General features: G+C 34.3%; 1 protein-coding gene across 7 annotated transcripts in view; it reads right to left on the bottom strand.

The window, feature by feature from the left end:
- Positions 1 to 22,887, bottom strand: part of FER (FER tyrosine kinase) — a 462,076-nt gene that overhangs the window by 282,350 nt on the left and 156,839 nt on the right. For all 7 annotated transcript variants that reach the window (XM_068535703.1, XM_068535705.1, XM_068535706.1 and 4 more), the window contains one exon: positions 10,504 to 10,693. In XM_068535703.1, coding sequence (XP_068391804.1) covers positions 10,504 to 10,693 — 190 coding nt within the window. The remainder of the gene's footprint in view (positions 1 to 10,503; positions 10,694 to 22,887) is intronic.

Genomic DNA, 22,887 nt, shown 5'->3' with positions numbered 1-22,887 from the left:
ATGAGGTATAAAGAAAAACTAGTTTCAACTGACAGAATGAATAAATAATGGTATGGCATAAATTGACAACAAAGAGAGTTATTTTTAAAAGGCAATATAAGTATTAAAAGCTGTTAATTGAATTTTCCATAATTGCAAACTTAAAAGAAAAATGTTATTTTAGGAATGAATAATTATAAAATATAATGCCATTTAGGAATTTTTTTTTCACTCAAACTAAAAGAAAACTGTCATTAAAAAATGTGATTATGAGTTACATTTTTATAAAAATTGCTTTGTGCAAAATTTTAAACACAAACTTTAATAGTGTAGTAGAAGAAAAAAATGAGCTTACAGTAAACTAATAACACTAAAAATTTTCTTTAAAAACTTAGCTGGTCAATCCTATTGATGCCAGCAATATATAAGTAAAATTAATTACATGATACTTTGTTTAAAAAATACTTTGTAATCTATTATGGCTAAAGAACACAATACAGTTGGCCCTCCACGTCTGCAGGTTCTACATCCACAGATCCAACCAACCATGGATCTGAAATATTTGGAAAAAAAAATTCCAGAAAGCTCCAAAAAGTAAAAGTTGAATTTGCCCTGTGCAGGCAACCATTTACATAGCGTTTACATTGTATTTACAACTATTTACGTACCATTTACATTGTATTAGGTATTACAAGTAATCTACAGATGATTTAAAGTATCATCATGTGTGTAGGTAATATGCAAATACCATACCATTTTACTGCAGGGGCTCCTGGAACCGATCCCCCTTGGATACCCAAGAAAGTCTGTACTTCAAATACAGAGTAGATCCCAAACATGCTTATCTATCATCTAAAAATTAACAGGATACATTTTTAAAAGAAAATACTCATGCTTAATGAAAAATAATATCAAGACTAAGGAATAAAGACTAGCAGAAAATAAGCATTTACATTAAATCATCATTTCTGTGATAATTATCATCTACACAAAAGACAATGGTAGTTTACTAAGTTGCAGGCACTGTTCTACACGCTTTAAATGTGTAAACTTAACTATTCCTTACAACAAACCCAAGAGTAAGTAAAACTGTAATTCCTGATTTACACATTGGGAAATGAGGGCAGGAAAAGTCCTGAAACTTGCCTAACACTTCCTAAGTGGTAGAGCATGGATACAAATCCAAGCAGTCTGGCTCTGCAGCTGGAGCTCTCTAGAGTGACGACTCTATTGCAGTAACTCATTAGTCATTATCTCTGTAACTACTGGAGACTTTGTCACTCTGTTAGAATACCACTGCCACAATTATTTATAAAATGAGAAATATTTGATAGAAGCTAACATCAACATTTAACCCATTTTTTAAAAAAACTGAATGGCATCAATTATAACCTATAACCTAACATCAATTATAACCTATAACCTAACAGATATTTTGAAATTCTGTACCTATTCGGTCCCTCTGTAAACATCTGTTGAGTGTATATCTACGTACTGCTAGGCACCTAAATTTTTTCTAATATTTTAATATATGGATATATACAAGTCAAAATGCAGCCAACTTTCAAATTAATTGTTAAATCAATTACTTTTGCTCCATCTACCCCCACCAAACCTATGGTAGGGTCTAAATCTATTTTATCTTTGACCCACCCTTCCCACAAAACCCCGGTACAAAATATTCATGTAGTAATGATTAAACACTTGTTTAATCTCAAATGACTGAATAAATCTGAGTTATTAATCTTTTAATTTGCATTAATCATAGCAATATTTAATTCTTGCCTAACTTTACTTTGTTCTTTTATTATATCCTTTTAGAGCTAGCTAACCCCTGGCTAGTTAGTTTGTGCTAAGATATTAAGAAATCCATAATTAAAAAGACAAATTAGGAATATATATATATATGTATACATATATATACATATACATGAAAATGAAAGGTAGCTTTTTCATTTGGTTTGTAGTATATTACATGCATGTATGTGTGTGTGTGTTTGTGTATAAAAATGAAAAAGTTACCTTTCATTTACCATATACTTGATTTGGCTTATTTACTCACTGAATATGCATATAAATATGAGCAGAGATAGTTAAAATATAAGTTAAAAACAGCTTAAAATTTTGTTTTCTTTCCCCCTGATACTGAAGATACAGTGGCCTAATGCAAAAATGTCTCTGGCATCATCCATTAACTAGTCTGTGATGAGAAATGACTTCATTTGTATGAACCAAAGAAAAATGAACATTTAAAGGAATCTTTTTTAATTGAATATAATTGACATACAACATTATATTAGTTTCAGACGCATAATATCATGATTTGATATTTGTATATACTGAGAAATGATTTCCACAACATGTCTAGTTAACATTCATCACCACACATAGTTATAAAAATTCTTTTCTTCTGATGAGAACTTTTAAGATCTACTCTCTTAGCAACTTTCAAATATATAATAGAGTGTTATTAACTATTATCACCATGCTGTATATTACATCCTCCTCATTTTATTTTATAACTGGAAGTTTGTACCTTTTGACCACCTTCACCCATTTCACCCATTCCCCATCCCTACTTCCGGCAATGAAACACAGTCTGTTCTCTGTAACTATGAGTTGTTTTTTGTTTTGTTTTGTTTTGTTTTGTTTAAGATTCTACATATAAGTGAGATCATACAGTAATTGTCTTTCTCTGTCTGACTTATTTCACTTAGCAAAATGCCCTCAGGGCCCATTCATGTTGTCACAAATGGCAAGATTTCATGTGTGTGTGTGTGTGTGTGTGTGTGTGTGTGTGTAAACATATATATGAGATAGATATATATATATATCTCACATCTTTATCCATTCATCTATTGATGGACACTTAGGTTGTTTCCATATCTTGGCTATTGTAAATAATGCCGCTAGGAACATGGGGGTGCAGATATCTTTTCGAGTTAGTGTTTTCATTTCCTTTGGATAAATAAACAGAAGTGGAATTGCTGGATTGTACGGTAGTTCTACTTTCAATTTTTTGAGGAACCTCCATACTGTTCTCCATAGTGGCTGCACCAATTTACATTCCCACCAACAGTGCAAGAGGATTCCCTTTTGTCCACATCCTCGCCAACACTTGTTATTTGTTGTCTTTTTGATAATGGCCATTCTGACCAGTGTAAGGTAATATTTCATTGTGGCTTTGATTGGCACTTCCTTGATGATTAGCAATGTTAAGGAATCTTGACCTGAATCATTTAGAAAAATCAACATGTTTTTTATAATGTAATCATTATCACCTCCTAACTTCGTTTTATAAATTAGAAATTTATGCATCAAATAAACATAAAGCATATACCTCTAAATACATTTTAAGTATCAGATCTACAGGAGAATTTATTAGTTTAATGGTCTAGAAAGCCACTGAAAGTTCAGCATGATAAAATTCTTGTCACAGGAAAGCTGGAAGCAAGAATTTATTAATCTATAAAACTGAAATATTAATGTCGATATTAATGTAGTAATTAATATCCATAACTGACATTGTTCTCAGGTTAAGAAACCTTTAAATTACTTTGAGAGTAAAATCTAAACCTATATAAACTGCACAAAACCTTCCAAAATGTATCTTACATATAATCTCTATTTATACACATAGTAAAATTATAGGATTTCACCAGCTGTCTTTATAATAACAAACAATTGTAGACAATGTAAATATGTCACTTCTTTGCTCAGAGTCTTATTTCTCTAAGAGTTAGCATCAAAGTCCTTACAATGGTCTGCTTGACTATGCGATCTAAATGCCCACTACTTCTCTGACCCCATCTCCTACTACTCTGGCTCACTCTGTTCCAGCCACACTGGCTTCCTTGTTGTTCCAACACAAGAACCAGACTCCTGCATCAGTGCCTCCCAACTGCTTTTCCCACTGCTTGGAATATTCTCACCCCAGGCAATCTCATCATTTGCTCCCTTAGTTCTTTCAGATCTCTGTATAAATCACTTTATCAGTAAGCCTTATTTGACCACCATATATATGAAAACCCCTCCCAGCACCCTTTTTCTCCCTGCTTGTTTTATTTTTCTCCAAAGAACTTACCACCACCTGACATATATATGTATGTAGGTGTGTGTGTGTGTGTGTGTATGATTGTTTATTGTCTGTCTCCTCCAATTAGAGTGAAAGGTCCATGAGGACAAAAAAAAAATGTTTATTTTGTTCACTACTGTATCCCCAGAACTTAAAATGGCACCTGACACCTGACATTCAATAAACATCTGTTTGTTGAACAAATAAATGAAAAAAAAAGTAACTGTATACTCACTGTTACAAAATGATACTTAAAATATATTAAGTAAAAAGTAAGGTACAGAACAGTATTGTATGTTTTACCATTTGTGTCAAAAGAGCAGGAAGCATATAATATAAATTTATGTTTATATTTGCATACAATGCTTCTGGAAGGTTACCTCTGAGGTAGGGAACTAGGGACTAAGGAAAGGATACTTAGACACCTGTGCACGTATATGTACTACATATTCAGAGAAATTAATTAAGGTTTTGCCTTCATAAATAAGAAATATTACAAAAGATAATCCTACAGAAAAATCTACAATTCATACTTAAGAACTCAGTAAGTATCTACAAATTAATTTACATGTGAACTAAGGTACATTATTAGAAAAAAGTAAAATAGAATCTTTTTGTAACAGTATTTCTTAATATATAAAATACTCAACATAATCTCATTTCAGTGTCACAGAAATCCTGTCAGGCAAGGTGGGTACACATTCATTTCCTCCTTTTATGGAAAAGAAAACTCAGAAAGGTTAAGTAACCTGACGATAGTTACACAGCAGAGACAAAGCTCAATTCAGGTCTCCTGATTCTTAGTCTGGTACTCTTCTCAGTGTATTTGATAGTAAGGCTTGGAATTAACATTTACCTTATGTATTTAAAGAAAGAAAATATACCTGATGATGAAAACAGATAAAGCTTCAATGATGCTGTCAATATATCTCAATTGATATCATTCCAATTTAGTGACTAACTATAAAATTGAAAATATATTGAACATTATGGTAAAATGAATTACTATCAAATCATAATACAGACAATATTTAGTCAACAAACCAGATATTTTGTTGGTTGAAAATGTAACAAAACAGGATTTTATTGATAGTGCTGCTCAATTAAGCAGAACTCAATAAAATATGCAGAGAAGATAAATATATGTTGTGTATTAGTCTAGTAAAAGGGCTTAAAAATGTGCAATTTCAGAAACATCAAAGTAAAGGCAATTATCTTATAGGATAGCTAAACATATTTAAAAATTAGGAACTCATTCCATGGTGCCAGATATATTTGACATACAACAGAGATTCTTTCAACAAAAATTATTTGGCCTAAAGCACATGTTGTTAATAGGAAAATAACTAGATTACTCTGGAGTAAAAAGGAAGTTCAATTCCTCAATTCAACAGACACTGGTTGAAAACTTATGTTCTTACAACTGGATAGCTAAAAACAAACACGATATTTTTGAATAAATTAAGAGAGAGAGAGAGAGTAAAGTCAGACAATGTTTAGTCAGGGACTAGAAAATCTTGGTATTTCCATCATTATCCAGATAGGGCAGCCAACAAAGAGTTTAGCCTTCTAATTTGCCCCAGAAGGCAGATTCTTCTGCCTGCAGAACTAGAAGTGAAGAATAAAATAAAATAATCCTTGGGTCTGTAGTCCATTTAAACAACTCAAATGTCTTCAGCATTTACAGCACATTTAAGTGTCAATAACTCAAATGGATAAGAAAGGATCTGTCTTCTAATTCATCATTTCCCGAAGTATAGTTTCCATTGCACAGTGGTCCCTTCAGGACACTCTTTGAAAAGGGATTGGAACAGTATTTCCAGAGACACTGCATTCCGTGCTATAGTTCTCCTCTTGGGAATTTGATACAAAAAGTTTAGAAAATTCCTGCAGTCAATACAACTGTTTCTTTTGCCTTAACCGGGTATGTCCGAAATTCTAGAACTCATTTTTCCTTGGAACATTTTTCGAGGACACCAAATTCTCTTGATTTTCTACTACCTCACTGGTCATTCCTTCTTAATCTCTTCCTGATTCCTCCTTGTCTAGACCTAACTTGCAGTGCCCCAGAGTTCAGTCCTTGTTTCTCTTTTCTTCTCTATCCTCTCTCACTTGGTGACATTCTATAGTCAAATAATTTTAAATGCCATTTGATGCCTACAACTCTCAAATTTATATCTCCAGTCCAAACCATCCTCTGGAACTACCAAATTTCTACACTGATGGGGTTTCTTTCTTTCTTTCCTTCCTTCCTTCCTTCCTTTCTTTTCTTTTCTTTCTTTCTTTCCTTCTTTTCTTTCTTTCTCTTTCTTTCCTTTCTTTCTCTCTTTCTTTTCTTTCTTTCTTTTTCTTTCTTTCTTTCTTTCCTTCCTTCCTTTCTTTCCTTCCTTCCTTCCCTCCCTCCCTCCCTCTCTTTCTTTCTTTTTTGGAAAAACAAGCTGAAATCTTGCTCTTCCTCATCAAAACTGCTCTATGTGTACTCTTTCCATGCACTTGAAACAAATTCTATTCCTCTAGTGCTCCTGCGCAAAACCTTAAAGTTGTCCTTGACTCCTCTCTCTCATACCCCACATTTAATCCACAGGAAATCTCATGGGCTCAACCTTCAAAACATATCCAGAAGCTAAACACTTCCTGTTAGTTCCTGTGATACCATCCTTGCTCAAACTGTCATCTTCTATCACCTGGGTTGCTGTAACAACCTCAATCTTCCATTCTTATTAACCTTAAGCATATTATCAACACAGTGATCCATTTAATTCAAAAGTCAGAGCATGTCAATCTTCTGTTATAACCTCCCAACCCAATGGCTCCCCATTTCATTCAGAGAAAAGCCATAACCCTTAATTATGTTCCACAGGTCCTGAGATCTGTTTTCCATTACTTCTCTAATCTCATTCGCTATACTCTCACCTTCCACTCTACTCAGAGCTCCTTACTGTACCTTAGACAGTCCAGACCTGCCCCTGCCTTATAGTCTTTGCAATAAATACACCCTCTGACTAGAATGCTCTTTCCCCAGAAATTAAGTGGTTTACTAGCTCCCCAGTTCAAGATTTGTTCAAACGTCACTTTCTTGTGTAAAAATTGATAAGTGGATGCCTTTGAATGGTAAGTAGAACTATGAGATATTTTATTTTATTTACTATTCTTATTTTATGTGGTAGGAATGTATTATATTTATTTAATAACATTTATTATTTTGTAGTTATTAAAGCCACATATGTTGTTTTTAGAAATCTTGGAAATTAGGAAAAATGATAAAGAAAAAAACTCCTACCATGCAGAGATTTTGTGATGACTATTAACCTATTATTTCATTTTTTTCATTAAAAAGAACATTGTTTATATAAAAAATGTCACTTTCTCGATGATGCTTATCTTTACTTGCATTTAAAATTGTATCCCAACCTGTGACCCTCTAGACCCCCAATCCCCTATCCTGCTTTGTTTTTACACCTTGGCATTTAGCACCTTCCAATATAATATATAATTTACTTATTTATTAACTGCCATTCACCACAGAATGTAACCTCTAAGAGAGATCCTTCATTAGTTTTATTCACTGATATATTACAAGCATCTAGAAATATCCTCGACACATAGTAGGTGCTCAATAAATATTTCTTGAATGGATAAATGAAACATACTTATCCACAGATAATAGAGAATTACTGTGCAATACTTAATATTTATCAATATCATTTTCTTCTTGGTATTTTGGCCAAAATTAGACTTAGGTGAAAAAAGACAACACTAGAAGGATGACTTTTCCTGACAAAGATGTTTACATTACCTGTCTCCACAGTTTTTTAGATTTCTGTAAATTAATAGATGGGTCTTAATTCTCATCGAATTATAAAGTCAAAATAAATATCAGTACATCTAAGAGCCTGACTACAATTCTAACCCTGACATCTGAATCACCCTGGAATTTTTATAAGAATATACAATCCATGGCCCATCTCAGCAGTACAGTTCCTTAAGGGCTCTCTTTCACAGAAGCATTCACCACCAAAGAGTCTGAGTTTTGGTTAACACTGCCATTAATTAGGATCATGTAAAATAGTTAATACTTACTCTTAAATAATATTTAGGCCAAGTTTTTACTATTTTCCATGATATTATGCTTTAATTTTTAGCTCTTCCAATTCTTCCAATATTCAACTAAATTTCCCTTGTTGAAACACCATTTATAAGGATGGAATTTATAGAGGAAAAAGCAATGGAACTGCTTACATTAATTTCAGGCTTTTTGGGTAATGTTATTCATAAAACAATGCTTAAACAGTCATTTGGGGAAAAAATCATTTATACTTTTAATATTTTGACTGTTTTTGAATAAAATGAAAAGTTATATTCTAATTATTACTGAAAGATGGAATTAAGCAAAAATTTCACTGATATACGTGGGAGTATTATTTAGTTTTAAGAACTAAGAATTGCAAATATTTCTACTTGTTTTATAAAACATACTGAAAAACTCATTAATTGCCATCAATCTGAGGAATGTCCTGTTTGATTTATAAAATGTTACTTTATTACTTTAAACTACACATAGCATTGCTTTGTAAATTCCTTAAAGACTTACTAAAGTCATTGCTTCAGTGAATAGATAAGATGTATAGAAACAAATAGCATTTCAACTATTTAAAATAAACTGGATAAATGCAATATGTGACATCACTTTCTAAAAATTTATAAGGTATTATCATTTAATAAATGGGTATAAGAGAAAGTTTGAAAGTACCAGAAAGCAGTTTAGCCTCTTAAACTGAATTATACATTCTCTCTAAAACATTATTTATTCATTTATTGAAAAAGTTTTTCTTCAATGATTATGAAAGATAAAACTCCAAATGATTACAAGTTCTTAATGAAATAAGAATTAATGAACTGTTATATTTTAAATTCCAAAGTCTAGTTTTTAGTTGTTGTTACCAAATGGGGATATGTTATCATTTAGTGACTTGAAGAACTATCTTCTATTCTATAATAATAATGCCAACATGAGTCATCTGCATACATAATTACTTAAAATAAATTCGATAGCCCGTTTTAACCTATCTGCCACTAAAAAAAGGCTATGAAGTAACCAATTCCACACCCACATGGGGACAAGGAAATACTATAAACCACACTTAGAGAACAAAAGATTTACTAACTAAGGTTTCAAAGCCAAGCAAAAGAATAAACATTCAGAAGTTCCTCTGAAAAAAATGCATATGTTAGTTATTAAAAATCAAGAAGCAAGAAAATTAATCCAGTAGGGTCCCTGGTCTACATGGTAAGATGTTTATTGTCTGGTAGGACAGTAAAGGAGAGCAAAAAATTATAATTCATAATTCACAATGTAATATATAGATCACTATGGCTCAATTAATAAAAAATAGTAATAACCACAATAATTTAAACACTTCCTATTCATATCCAGATTTATCTAGAATTGGACATTTCAAATGCAGTCTTTTTTTCCTATGGAGACATTTGAATCCATTTAACAATCAAATTGTACTATTTAGAATCACATAAACTAAAAATTACTAAAATATCACCTATAGCATAATTAACTATAATATAATAGTTCTATTTATGGACTGCACACAGTTACCCACAGAAAAATCCAAGGATACAGCTCAGGTTTTTTCAACCTTGGCACTATTAATATTTTGGTTTGAGTAAGTTTTTGTTGGGAGTAAGAAGGGATGGGCTGTAACGTGCACTGCATGGTATTTAGTAGCATCACTGGCCTCTACCCACGAGATAGCAATAGCATCCACCAGCTGTGAAATCCAAACATGCCTGGAGACATGGCCAAATGACCCCTGGGGGGCAAAACTGCCCCCTGATAGAAACCACCAACATAAGATAAAGGAAGGAAGAAAGGAAGGGGAAGAGAGAGAGAAAGTAATTTTAAACTAGGCATTCTTAAACAGTTAATAAATCTGTATAAAATAAAGTTGAATTTCTAGTTGCTAGATTTAAATGTGTTTATTGTAGTTTAAGGCTATTTACAAGAAAAAATCGTCTTTAAAAAAATCAATGTTTTGTATTGTGAAAACAATAAACATATCATCAATCTCAGATAAATTCTACTGTTCTTATATAAGAAAAAAATTAATAAATATCTTTCTCCTTATTTCTATCTTAAGAATAACACCCTACCTTCCTGCTGTCTCCCAGGAATAAAAACAATTGCAGTCTTTGTTTTCAGTTTTGAAGGCAAGAGAAGAGCTTTTTCCTTTGACTCTACAGGTGGTTCCTGACAGTGCTCTCCAGGTGACCTGAGGTGACTGACAAGTCTATTTTGCATTTACAAACAAGTTTAATAGGACCTGCATATTAACAAGAGTAATAATTTGTTATAGCAACCAGAATTACTTTTTGTATTCACTTATTACCTATATACTACTCTTTCAACTTTCTCATTTGATTACTCTTTGGCTTACCATAGATGTAACTGATCGTGCATCTTCTTCATAATTTACTACTGGAGGCGGCTCTTTCCCATCATTTTCTTGCACTTTTTGCTCTAGCAATTCTTTCTGTGCTGTAAACTTTGCCTCAGTGCATCTCAGCTGCTGGACTGATTGTTTTAGCTCTTCAAGTGTCTGTTTTTGGCTTAGCAGAAGTACAATACTAAAAGAGAACAGATTTAATATAAATTATTTCAACTTCTTAAAGAAATAAAGACTTTAAAGGAAACTATATATATATGTATATTTTGCTCCTATTTTCTTTCATTTTCCTCTTTATAAGAGTCATTCAGAATCATAAGAATTATGAAACTAAACAGATTTTAAATCACCACAGTAGTTATTAAATGTTAGCATTAACAAAATGGAAGGAAATGTTTAGAAGCAAAAACCAAATTCAAGATGCTTTCAAATGTATTATGATATATAGCATTCATTTCATTTTACAGTTAAACCATCTACCTCACAGACACTTAGGTCCAGAAGTGTAGAGTCTAAAATGAATTGATATGACTGAAGGAGAATCTTAATTTATTTCAAATCTCAAATGGAACATAGCTAAAGTCAGACCTGTGCCTAAAGTAAAATAAACCAAATCAAGGTGACAGCCTGGAACCAAGCTGTGTGCATATTGTGAGGGGTGTGTTTTTAGAGCTGGGGAAAGCTGTTCTGATAAGGACAAAGGGAATGAGTGTAAGTCCCCAAATCTTCCCCACAACAACATTATAAAGACAGTAGGCTTCCCCATTTCTCCGTTAGAGAACAACACAGGCCACATGTTACCTTATAGTGATCTTTTAGCCCTTGGAGGCTGTCCCTAATAGGAATTTCAAATTAATTCACCCACATTAAAGCCACAAGAAAACAGGCAGTGCCGGTGAGGAATACCTCTGGGAATGCTGTCATACTTAGTGTATTAATACCTTTTTTTTTAACATCTTTATTGGAGTATAATTGCTTTACAATGGTGTGTTAGTTTCTGCTGTATAACAAAGTGAATCAGCTATACGTATACATATATCCCCATATCCCTCCCTCTTGAGTCTCCCTCCCACCCTCCCTATCCCATCCCTCTAGGTGGTCACAAAGCACGGACCTGATCTCCCTGTGCTATGCGGCTGCTTCCCACTAGCTATCTGTTTTATATTTGGTAGTGTATATATGTCCATGCCACTCTCTCACTTCGTCCCAGCTTACCCTTCCCTGTCCCCGTGTCCTCAAGTCCATTCTCTACATCTATGTCTTTATTCCTGTCCTGCCCCTAGGTTCTTCAGAACCTTTTTTTTTTTTAAGATTCCATATATATGTGTTAGCATACAGTATTTGTTTTTCTCTTTCTGACTTACTTCACTGTGTATGACAGACTCTAGGTCCATCCACCTCACTACAAATAACTCAATTTCATTTCTTTTTATGGCTGAGCAATATTCCATTGTATATATGTGCCACATCTTCTTTATCCATTCATCTGTCGATGGACACTTAGGTTGCTTCCATGTCCTGGCTACTGTAAATAGAGCTGCAATGAATATTGTGGTACATGACTCTTTTTGAATTACGGTTTTGTCAGGGTATACGCCCAGTAGTGGATTGCTGGGTCATATGGTAGTTCTATTTTTAGTTTTTTAAGGAACCTCCATACTGTTCTCCATAGTGGTTGTATCAATTTACATTCCCACCAACAGTGCAAGAGGGTTCCCTTTTCTCCACACCCTCTCCAGCATATATTGTTTATAGATTTATTGATGATGGCAATTCTGACTGGTGTGAGGTGATGCCTCACTGTAGTTTTGATTTGCATTTCTCTGATGATTAGTGATGTTGAGCATCCTTTCATGTGCCTGTTGGCAGTCTGTATCTCTTCTTTGGAGAAATGTCTATTTAGGTCTTCTGCCCATTTTTGGATTGGGTTGTTTGTTTTTTTGATATTGAGCTGCATGAGCTGCTTGTAAATTTTGGAGATTAATCCTTTGTCAGTTGCTTCATTTGCAAATATTTTCTCCCATTCTGAGGGTTGTCTTTTCATCTTGTTTATGGTTTCCTTTGCTGTGCAAAAGCTTTTAAGTTTCATTGGGTCCCATTTGTTTATTTTTATCTCCATTTCTCTAGGAGGTGGGTCAAAAAGGATCTTGCTGTGATTTATGTCATAGAGTGTTCTGCCTATGTTTTTCTCTAAGAGTTTTATAGTCTCTGGCCTTACATTTAGGTCTTTAATCCATTTTGGGTTTATTTTTGTGTATGGGGTTAGGGAGTGTTCTAATTTCATTCTTTTACATGTAGCTGTCCAGTTTTCCAGCACCACTTATTGAAGAGGCTGTCTTTTCTCCATTGTATATTCTTGTCGCCTTTATCAAAGATAAGGTGACCATATGTGTGTGGGTTTATCTCTGGGCTTTCTATCCTGCTCCATTGGTCTATAATTCTGTTTTTGTGCCAGTACCATACTGCCTTGATTACTGTAGCTTTGTAGTAGAGTCTGAAGTCAGGGAGCCTGCTTCCTCCAGCTCTGTTTTTCTTTCTCAAGATTGCTTTGGCTATTCAGGGTCTTTTGTGTTTCCATACAAATTGGGCAATTTTTTGTTCTAGTTCTGTGAAAAATGCCATTGGTAGTTTGATAGGGATTGCATTGAATCTGTAGATTGCTTTGCGTAGTATAGTCATTTTCACAATATTGACTCTTGCATCCAAGAACATGGTATATCTCTCCATCTGTTTGCATCATCTTTAATTTCCTTCATCAGTGTCTTATAGTTTTCTGCATACAGGTCTTCTGTCTCCTTAGGTAGGTTTATTCCTAGATATTTTATTCTTTTTGTTGCAATGGTGAATGAGAGTGCTTCCTTAATTTCTCTTTCAGATTTTTCATCATTAGTGTATAGGAAGGCAAGAGATTTTTGTGCATTAATTTGGTATCCTGCTACATTACCAAATTCATTGATCAGCTGTAGTAGTTTTCTGGTAGCATATTTAGGATTCTCTATGTATAGTATCATGTCATCTGCAAACAATGAAAGTTTTACTTCTTCTTTTCCAATTTGGATTCCTGCTATTTCTTTTTCTTCTCTGATTGCTGTGGCTAAAACTTCCAAAACTACGTTGAATAATAGTGGTGAGAGTGGACAACCTTGTCTTGTTCCTGATCTTAGAGGAAATTGTTTCAGTTTTTCACCATTGAGAATGATGTTGGCTGTGGTAAAAACCCTCCAGAAAGCAGGCGCAGAGGGAACTTACCTCAACATAATAAAGTGTATTAATATCTTAATGAACTGTGCCATGCACTACTGAAAGTAAGTTACCAATAAGTAAAAGACAATTGGGAAAGACAGTCTCTTCAGGAAGTGGTCCTGGCAAGTTGGACAGCCGCATGTAAATCAATGTTAGAACACACCCTCTCACCATACACAAAAATAGACTCAAAATGGCTTAAAGACTTAAATGTAAGACAAGACACCATAAAACTCCTAGAAGAGATCATAGGCAAAACATTCTCTGACATAAATCATACCAATGTTTTCTTATGTTAGTCTCCCAAGGCAACAGAAATAAAAACAAAAATAAACAAAGGAGACTTAATCAAATTTACAAGCTTTTGCACAGCAAAGGGAACCATAAACAAAACAAAAAGACAACCTACAGAATGGGAGAAAATATTTGCAAACAATGCAACCTACAAGGGCTGAATTTCCAAAATATATAAGCAGCTCATAAAACTCAACAACAGAAAGAACAAACAACCCAATCCAAAAATGGGCAGAAGACCTAAATACACATTTCTCGAAAGAAAAAATACAGATGGTCAATAGGCACATGAAAAGATGCTCAACATTGCTAATTATCAGAGAAATGCAAATCAAAACTACAATGAGGTACCACCTCACACTGGTCAGAACAGCCATCATTAAAAAGTCTACAAATAACAAATGCTGGAGAGGGCATGGAGAAAAGGGAACCCTCCTACACTGTTGGTGGGAAAGTAAGTTGGTGCAGCTACTGTGGAAAACAGTACAGAGGTTCCTCAGAAAATTAAAAATAGAATTACCATATGATCCAGCAATCCCACTCCTGGGCATATATCCAGACAAAACTGTAATTCAAAAAGATACATGCACCCCTACGTTCATAGCAGCACTATTCACAATAGCCAAGACATGGAAACAATAAAAATGTCCATCGACAGATGAATGGATAAAGAAGATGTGGTACATATAAATAATGGAATACTACTCAGCCATAAAAAAGAATGGAATAATGCCATTTGCAGCAACATGGATGCAACTAGAGATTATCATACTAAGTGAAGTCAGAAAGAGAAATACCATATGATATCACTTATATGTGGAATCTAAAATATGACACAAATGAACCTATCTATGAAACAGAAACAGAATCACAGAAATAGAAAACAGACTGGCGGTTCCCAGGGGGAGGGGGTTGGGAGAGGGATGGAGTGGGAGTTTGGGGTTAGCATATATAAGCTTTTATATATAGAATGGGTAAACAACAAGGTCCTACTGTATAGCACAGAAAACTGTATTCAATACCCTGTGATAAACCATAACGGAAAAGAATATTTTTTGAAAAGAATGAATATATATGTATAACCGAATTACTTTGCTGTACAGCAGAAATTAACACAACATTGTAAATCAACTATACTTCAATTTTTAAAAATTGATTAAAAAAAAAAAAAGAACGAGATCCATAGACTAGGAGAAAAGATTTACAAAAGACACATTTGATACAGGATTGTTATCCAAAATATACAAAGATCTCTTAAATGTCAACAACAAGAAAACAAACAAACTGATTAAAAAATGGGCCAAAGACCTTAACAGATACCTTACCGAAGAAGATATACAGATGGCAAATAAGCACATGAAAAAATGCTCCACATCATATGCCATCAGAAAAATGCAAATTAAAAGAACAATGAGATAGCATCATACATTTATGAGAATGGCCAAACTCCAGAACACTGACAACACCAAATGCTGGCGAGGATGTGAAGCAACAAGAACTCTCATTCATTACTGGTGGAAATGCAAAATGGTATAGTCACTTTGGAAGACAGTTTGGTAGTTTCTTACAAAACTAAACATACTCTTACCATATGATCCAGCAATCATACTCCTTGGTATTTAGCCAAAGGAGTCAAAAACTTATGTCCACATAAAAGCCCACACATGAATGTTTACAACAGCTTTATTCATAATTGCCAAAACTGGGAAGCAACCAGTATGTCCTTCAGCAGATGAATGGATAAACTGTGGTATATCTGGACAATGGAATACTTTTCACTGTTCAAAAGGAACAAGCTACCAGGCCACAAAAAGACATGGAGGAACCTTAAATGTACATTACTAAGCAAAAGAAGCCAATCTGAAAAGGCTACATAATGTATGATTCTAATTATGTGACATTCTGTACAAGGCAAAACTATATGGAGACAGTAAAAAGAAAACTATATGGAGACAGAAACAAACCAGATATTCTTCACAGGGTGAATGATCAAAGTATGGTATATCTATACAGTCATGAGTTGAATTGTGTCTTCTAAAAAGATATGTTCAAATCCTAACCCCAGGAACCTCAGAATGTGGCCTTTTTGGAAATAGGGTTGTTGCAGATGTAATTAGTTAAGATGAGGTCATACTGGAGTGGTTGGGCCCATAATCCATGACTGATGTCCTTGTAAGAAGAAGAAAATCTGGATACAGAGAAGAGACCACACAGGCAGAACACTATATGAAGATGGAGGCGGAGATTGGAGTGATGCTTCTATAAACCAAGGAATGCCTAGAACTGCCGGCCATCAGCAGAAGCTAGGACAAAGGCATGGAACAGAATCTCCCTTAGAGCCCAGAAGAAACCAGCCTGCCAACACCTTACTTCAGACTTTTGGCCTCCAGAACTGTCAGAGAATAAATTTATGTCTTTTTTTAAGCTGTCCGGTTTGTGGTACTTCAAAATGGCAGTCCTAGGAAACTAATACACGTGCCATGGAATACTGCATAAGAGTAAAAAGGAATGAAAGTACCTGGATGAATCTCCAGAGAATTACGATAAATGTAAAAAGACAATCTCAAAAGGTTACATACAGTGTGATTCCATTTTATATAACATTCTTGAAAAGACAAAATTATAGAAATGGAAAATAGATTAATGGTTGCCAGGGGTTAAGGAGGGGGTGGGAGATAGAAGGCAGTGTAGCTATAAAAGTACAAAATGGGGGATCTTTGCAGTGATGAAAATGTTCCATATCATGCCTGTATCAATGTTAATATCTGGATTATGATATTATATTATAGCTTTGCAAGATGCTACCATTAAGGGGAACTGAGTAAAGGGTTTATGGGATCTCTCTGTATTAATTCTTACAACTACATGCCAATCTGTAATTATCTCCATTAAAATTTAATTTAAAAATATGTATCACTGGTTGTTCCCTGGCAGTCTAGTGGTGGTCTAGTGGTTAGGGTTTAGTGCTTTCACCCATGTCGTGGCCCGGGTTCAATCACTGGTTGGGGAATTGAGATCCCACAGGCCGCACAGCGCGGCCAAAAAAAAAAAAGTTTCACTGCTGCTGCTGCTTCCTGTGGTAACGTGAGGCTTTTATCATCTCATATACCTTGGGTTCCTAAATAATCTGTTTTAGAAATAGGCCTTTTTTAATTCTTCTTCAGGAGTTCTAAATATCTATTATGTCATATCAACAATCACTTAGACATTCTGAGACACTATCCTAACGCCAAGAATTAGGAAATACATAGAAGGGAATATCACTCAGCCATAAAAAAGAATGAAATAATGCCATTTGCAGCAATTTGGATAGACCTAGAGATTATCATACTAAGTGAAGTAAGTCAGACAAAGACAAATATCATATATCACTTATATGTGGAATCTAAAAAAGTGATACAAATGAACTTATTTCCAAAACAGAAACAGACTCACAGACTTAGAAAACAAACTTATGACTACCAAAGGGGAAAGGTGGGGGGGAGGGATAAGTTAGCAGTTTGGGATTAACATATACACACTACTATATATAAAACAGATAATCAGGGCTTCCCTGGTGGCGCAGTGGTTGAGAGTCTGCCTGCCAATGCAGGGGACACGGGTTCGAGCCCTGGTCTGGGAGGATCCCACATGCCGTGGAGCGACTGGGCCCGTGAGCCACAATTGCTGAGCCTGCGCGTCTGGAGCCTGTGCTCCGCAACAAGAGAGGCCACGATAGTGAGAGGCCCGCGCACCACGATGAAGAGTGGCCCCCACTTGCCGCAACTGGAGAAAGCCCTCGCACAGAAACGAAGACCCAACACAGCCAAAAATAAATAAATAAATAAATAAATAAAATTTAAAAAAAAAAAAAACACAATCAACAAGGACCTACTAAATACATTAACATCTTGCTTTTGTTCAATAATTACTTTTTAAACAATACTGTTATAATCACTATGTAACACACTATAATTATTTTATATGCTTATAACACCATTGAGTAAAAAAGCTATAAATATTTCAAGAAGAAGAAAATTATAATAAATGCATGATTGTACAATACAAGATGCACAGGAAGCTATAAATAAATTTAAAACATTGAAGGGATCAGGACTTATGCAGGTGCTATTTACTCCCTATTTCTGACTACTCTTTTCCATGCATTCTTCACTTGGAGGGCACTTTCTGTCCTTCAGGTCTCAGCAAAAATGCCATTTCCTAGAAGACCCCTGACTACCTATCTTAAGTGGGTACTCCTCTGTTATTCTTCTATCTGAACTCCTTGTTTCACAGCAATTATCACAATTGTTAATTTCCTGTTTTGTACTGGTCTACTCTACAAAAGTGTAAGCTTCATGAGACATGTGACCATATGTGTCTTACCTTTCACCGTATTCATAGCACCTAGTGGATATAATCTAAAAATTCTGAGACAAAAATAAAAGGTACCTGAGTTTTCAAACCAGAACAATACTCCAGATGGTTCAAGTATTAACTTCACTACAAGTTAGATGTGAATCTTTGCAAGTCTCTTAAAATTTCTGGCCCTCAGATGTCACATAATTTGAAAGACCAGGAGGTTGAATCAGATGATCTCTTAAGATTTTGCATGGCTCTAAGAGTTATGATTTTATAATGTACAAAGTATTTTTAAGTACTGGGTGATAACGGTACAGCACAATACAAAACTGAATAATCATTCACTTTTCGGAAATCAAACCAAGCATTAAAACCAATAGTAACATTACCAGCTCTTTATGCCAATGACTCATAAATGACATTTGCTTGGTATATTTTCCCATAAACTATTTTCTAATATAGTAGTCAAGGATCATAGATCAGGAGAAGATGGATATTATTTCCATTTGAATAAATATGCTTTGGAAGTAATGAGTAAAGATATGTATACTAGAGTGACGCTTTGTGTTCTATTAAAATTATACCATTTCAAATGGCTGGTTTTATTCCTTTCACCCTATTTTTTAAATAAAATTTTGCAATAGCTGTACTGCAACTGCATCATTTATATAAGCTAAAACTCTGTGTTTCTTAGTGTGAATTTAATGTCACATAAAAACCATTCTTTAAGTTCATTTTTCACTTTATATTATTCAATTATAGGACTCAAAGCTATCAAATGATTTCTCATATAGTTTATTTTTTCACTGTTATTATAAGATGTTTTGGAGAAATTTATGTTAAACCTAAATTTAAAGGTTTTAACATTAGTCCCTCATATGTTATATTTTCATAGGAATACAAATGCTATTTCTATTAAGTAAACATTCACATAATTCCATTAATTTAGAAATAATTTAAGAATGTAAATTATCTAATATAGGATATTTTTAGTATTTGGAAAAAATGTAGTTTTGTTTGTTTTGTTACTTTTAGTTTTTATTTATTTATTTATTTTTGGCAGTGTTGGGTCTTCGTTGCTGCGCACGGGCTTTCTCTAGTTGGGGCTAGTGGGGGCTACTCTTCATTGCGGTGCATGGGCTTCTCATTGTGGTGGCTTCTCTTGCTGCGGAGCACGGGATCTAGGCACACAGACTTCAATAGTTGTGGCACGTGGGTTCAGTAGTTGTGGCTCGTGGGCTCTAGAGTGCAGGCTCAGTAGTTGTGGCACATGGGTTTAGTTGCTCCGCGGCATGTGGGATCTTCCCGGACCAGGGATAAAACCCGTGTCCCCTGCGTTGGCAGGGGGATTCTTAACCACTGCGCCACCAGGCAAGTCCCTGTTTTATTACTTTTAACTAACACGGTATATGAAGCTAAAAAAGTCTGCAGAGTAAAAATAAATATTTTTGAAACTAGATAAAAATTGCTCTTAATCATATATTTAAATAAATATATGTAGACATATATATTTACATATACACACAAAAAATGGAAATGTTTAAGAAATATTAAGAAAATGAAATGCAAACATTTACCCTAGAATCCCTTTCAGACTATTTGTTTAGCAAAATATTTTAACATATGATTCAAAGACAAACTTCAACCCTACCAATGTCTAAATTAATGAGATTTCACAATGGCTACTTAGTTATATACATATGCTTAACATTTTCAAGATTATACCCTGAAGCTAACAATAAAAACTCCATGAATAACAAAGGGGTGACAGAACTTGGGTTAAACAGGACTCATTCCCTGAACTGCTTGACATACTTATCCCTTCTAATTTATTCTCCTAAGAACACTGTTAAAATCGTAAGATCAAGCAATTGCTGTGATCAAACAGACAGAAACCTTGGAGTCAGAAACTCATGCATTTTCTATCACTTACTGGGTATGTGATCCTAAGTAAGTTATCTAAATTCTCTAAGTCTTAAAGGTAAAATCCAGGTAATTACACAGGAAGCATAGTGAAGATAACATTCAGTGAATTAACATATATAAAACATCTAGCATAGTATGTGGAACAGAGTACGAACTCAAGAGATGTTATTTCCCATATGTCCATCACCCTTTAAGCTTCCTCTCCTCTATGTCCATTCTCATCTTCTGATAAATACAAGTAGGTGGAGGAATGTGGATCACACTGATTATGTAGATGAAGAGAGAATAGAAGATGTGAGTCAAGAGAACATACCAAAAAAATCAAAGAATCTACAACTTCCACAGTAAGACAACACTTAAAGATTGCCTCCCCCAGCAACTCAGACATGCTGGTGAGAGGGTCAGCTATCCTACTGTATTTCTTTATATCTGCTAAATTATAAAACAGGAGTCATTTACAATGTGCATACGTACAAAACTGTAAAACGTACAACTGCTTGGTCATCTGAAGAGATTTACTAGCAAATAGAGAAAAACAAAAGATAATTTTTTTTAACTTTATATGTGCAATGGTTGATAAATTTTATTTTTATAATCCCAATAGAGTCTTCTGTTGATGCAATACTGAAAATTTCCAGATTTATTAAAGGAATATCCAGAGTAACTCAAATTTTCCTGTTCTCACCTTTAAAAGGCTCATCAATTTCAATATGACATTTAACACCAAGTTGTAATAAAAGCCATAGTATAAGTGGGAGAAGTAGGCTCCTAATATCCTGAGTTGTACAATAGGATAGATGGTGTTGCCATTCACTGAAATTTTAAAAAATACTAAGAGTGAACTAGGTTGCATTGGGTTGGGTTGGGTTATATTGAAGGGATTTTTAATTCAGCCTTAGATATGAGAAATTTAGTGTACTTCTAAGGCATCCAAGGAGGCATGTCAACTAGGCAACTGATTACACGGCCATAGAGTTCAGAGAGGAAATCTGAGAGAGAGTAATATACATGAGTCATCTTCAGGGGATCAGCTAGAGATAGAGTACAGAGAGGAGAATGACATAGCCTAGGGCCATGCCTTGGTAACTCCAAAATATACTGGCTGAGTGGGGAGGATGAGTTTACAAAGAAGGAGTGGCCAGAAAGAGAGAAGTAAGATCTGTCACCTTGGTCCCAAAGGCCAAGGGAAATGAAGTCAACAAAGATACTGTGAGGAAGTCAAGTAAGATAATTGCTAAATTTAGCAATATAAAGGTCACTGATGATTTTATAGATATCCACCTATTTCAACGGTGACAGGGCAGAAGCCAGATATCTGTGGGTTAAGTACTAAGTGAGAGTGAGGAAATGAGTGCTCATTAGCACTCTTAGAACAAGTTTGACTAAGAAAACAGAAGGCAAAGACAGTAATTGAGGGAAAAGATGAAGATTAAAGACAGGTTATCTAGGGTGGTCAGAAAGGTAGAGATTATTTTCAGGAGTCAAAACTTAAGAATATTTAAAAAGTGAACACAAGACACAGTTGAGAAGAAAAGGTGAACATAATATATAAAACAATGTAAAATTTCTGGGAAAGTAAGAGATGATGAGATATAAAAATAGGCACAAGAAATAAACAGGACAAGGAACAGGTCCTCTATGGAAGTTAGGAAAGAGAACGGGTACAAACGTGGTGCATTTAGGTATCTAAAATATCTAGAAAATAAGGTACTTGCCACTTAATGATTCTAATTTTTTCTGTAATGTAGGAGAGGTCCATCTGCTGACTATGATGGGGTATATAACAGGATCAGAAATTTGAGAGAAGCAGAAAATATTTGAAAAGTTGTGTAGAAAGTAAGAGCAAGTATAGACCAGACAAATGCTACACATCACAATCCTTGAAAGTCTTGGCAAATCACACCAATTGGGAAAGTATGATAGCAAGAAATTTATATATTCTAGTCTAGGATTAGAGAAACCATACCAGTAACCCCTGTTGGAGATGCAAACAATGACCAAAGTCAGATTAGAAATTTTAAATTTTAGATCAAAATTTAAACCTTAATACAGTAGAAAACATAATTATTGAAATCAGTAAAAACAAGAGTATAGCAAAACAAGTAAAGTCAGAGGATCCATGAAAATATTTACAGATCCAGAAATCAGCAAGAAAAACAACAGTAAGACAAAAACAGCACAGCAAATATCAGAAGGATTTTTATAGGTGAAACAGACTGCTTTTTTAGTAAGTTTATTTGCTTCCTTCTAACACAGTAGAAACCAGTTTCTAGATAATACTGGTCTGTCACTTTCTTAACAAGGAATTCACAGTGAATCTGGTAGACTTTGATGATGGGGAGTAAAGACAGGTTTTAACAGGGTTTTTCAGGAAATAGTTCAAACCATTAAAACATTGAGACATATGATCAGTACACTATATTGATAAAAACACAAAATCACTCTTCTAGAGTCCTAGAAAGTAATTCAACCATACACAGTTTTATACTTAACATGAAATTTCAGCTTCTAGAAATTACACGTCCATAATTCCATGTAACTGAAGTATTTCTGTAAAATTACATCAATTAA

The sequence above is a fragment of the Eschrichtius robustus genome, chromosome 2, assembly GCF_028021215.1.
Source record: "Eschrichtius robustus isolate mEscRob2 chromosome 2, mEscRob2.pri, whole genome shotgun sequence".
NCBI lineage: Eukaryota > Metazoa > Chordata > Mammalia > Artiodactyla > Eschrichtiidae > Eschrichtius > Eschrichtius robustus.
Note: the sequence above shows the minus strand (reverse complement) of the source record. Positions and strands in the feature narration are given on the sequence as shown.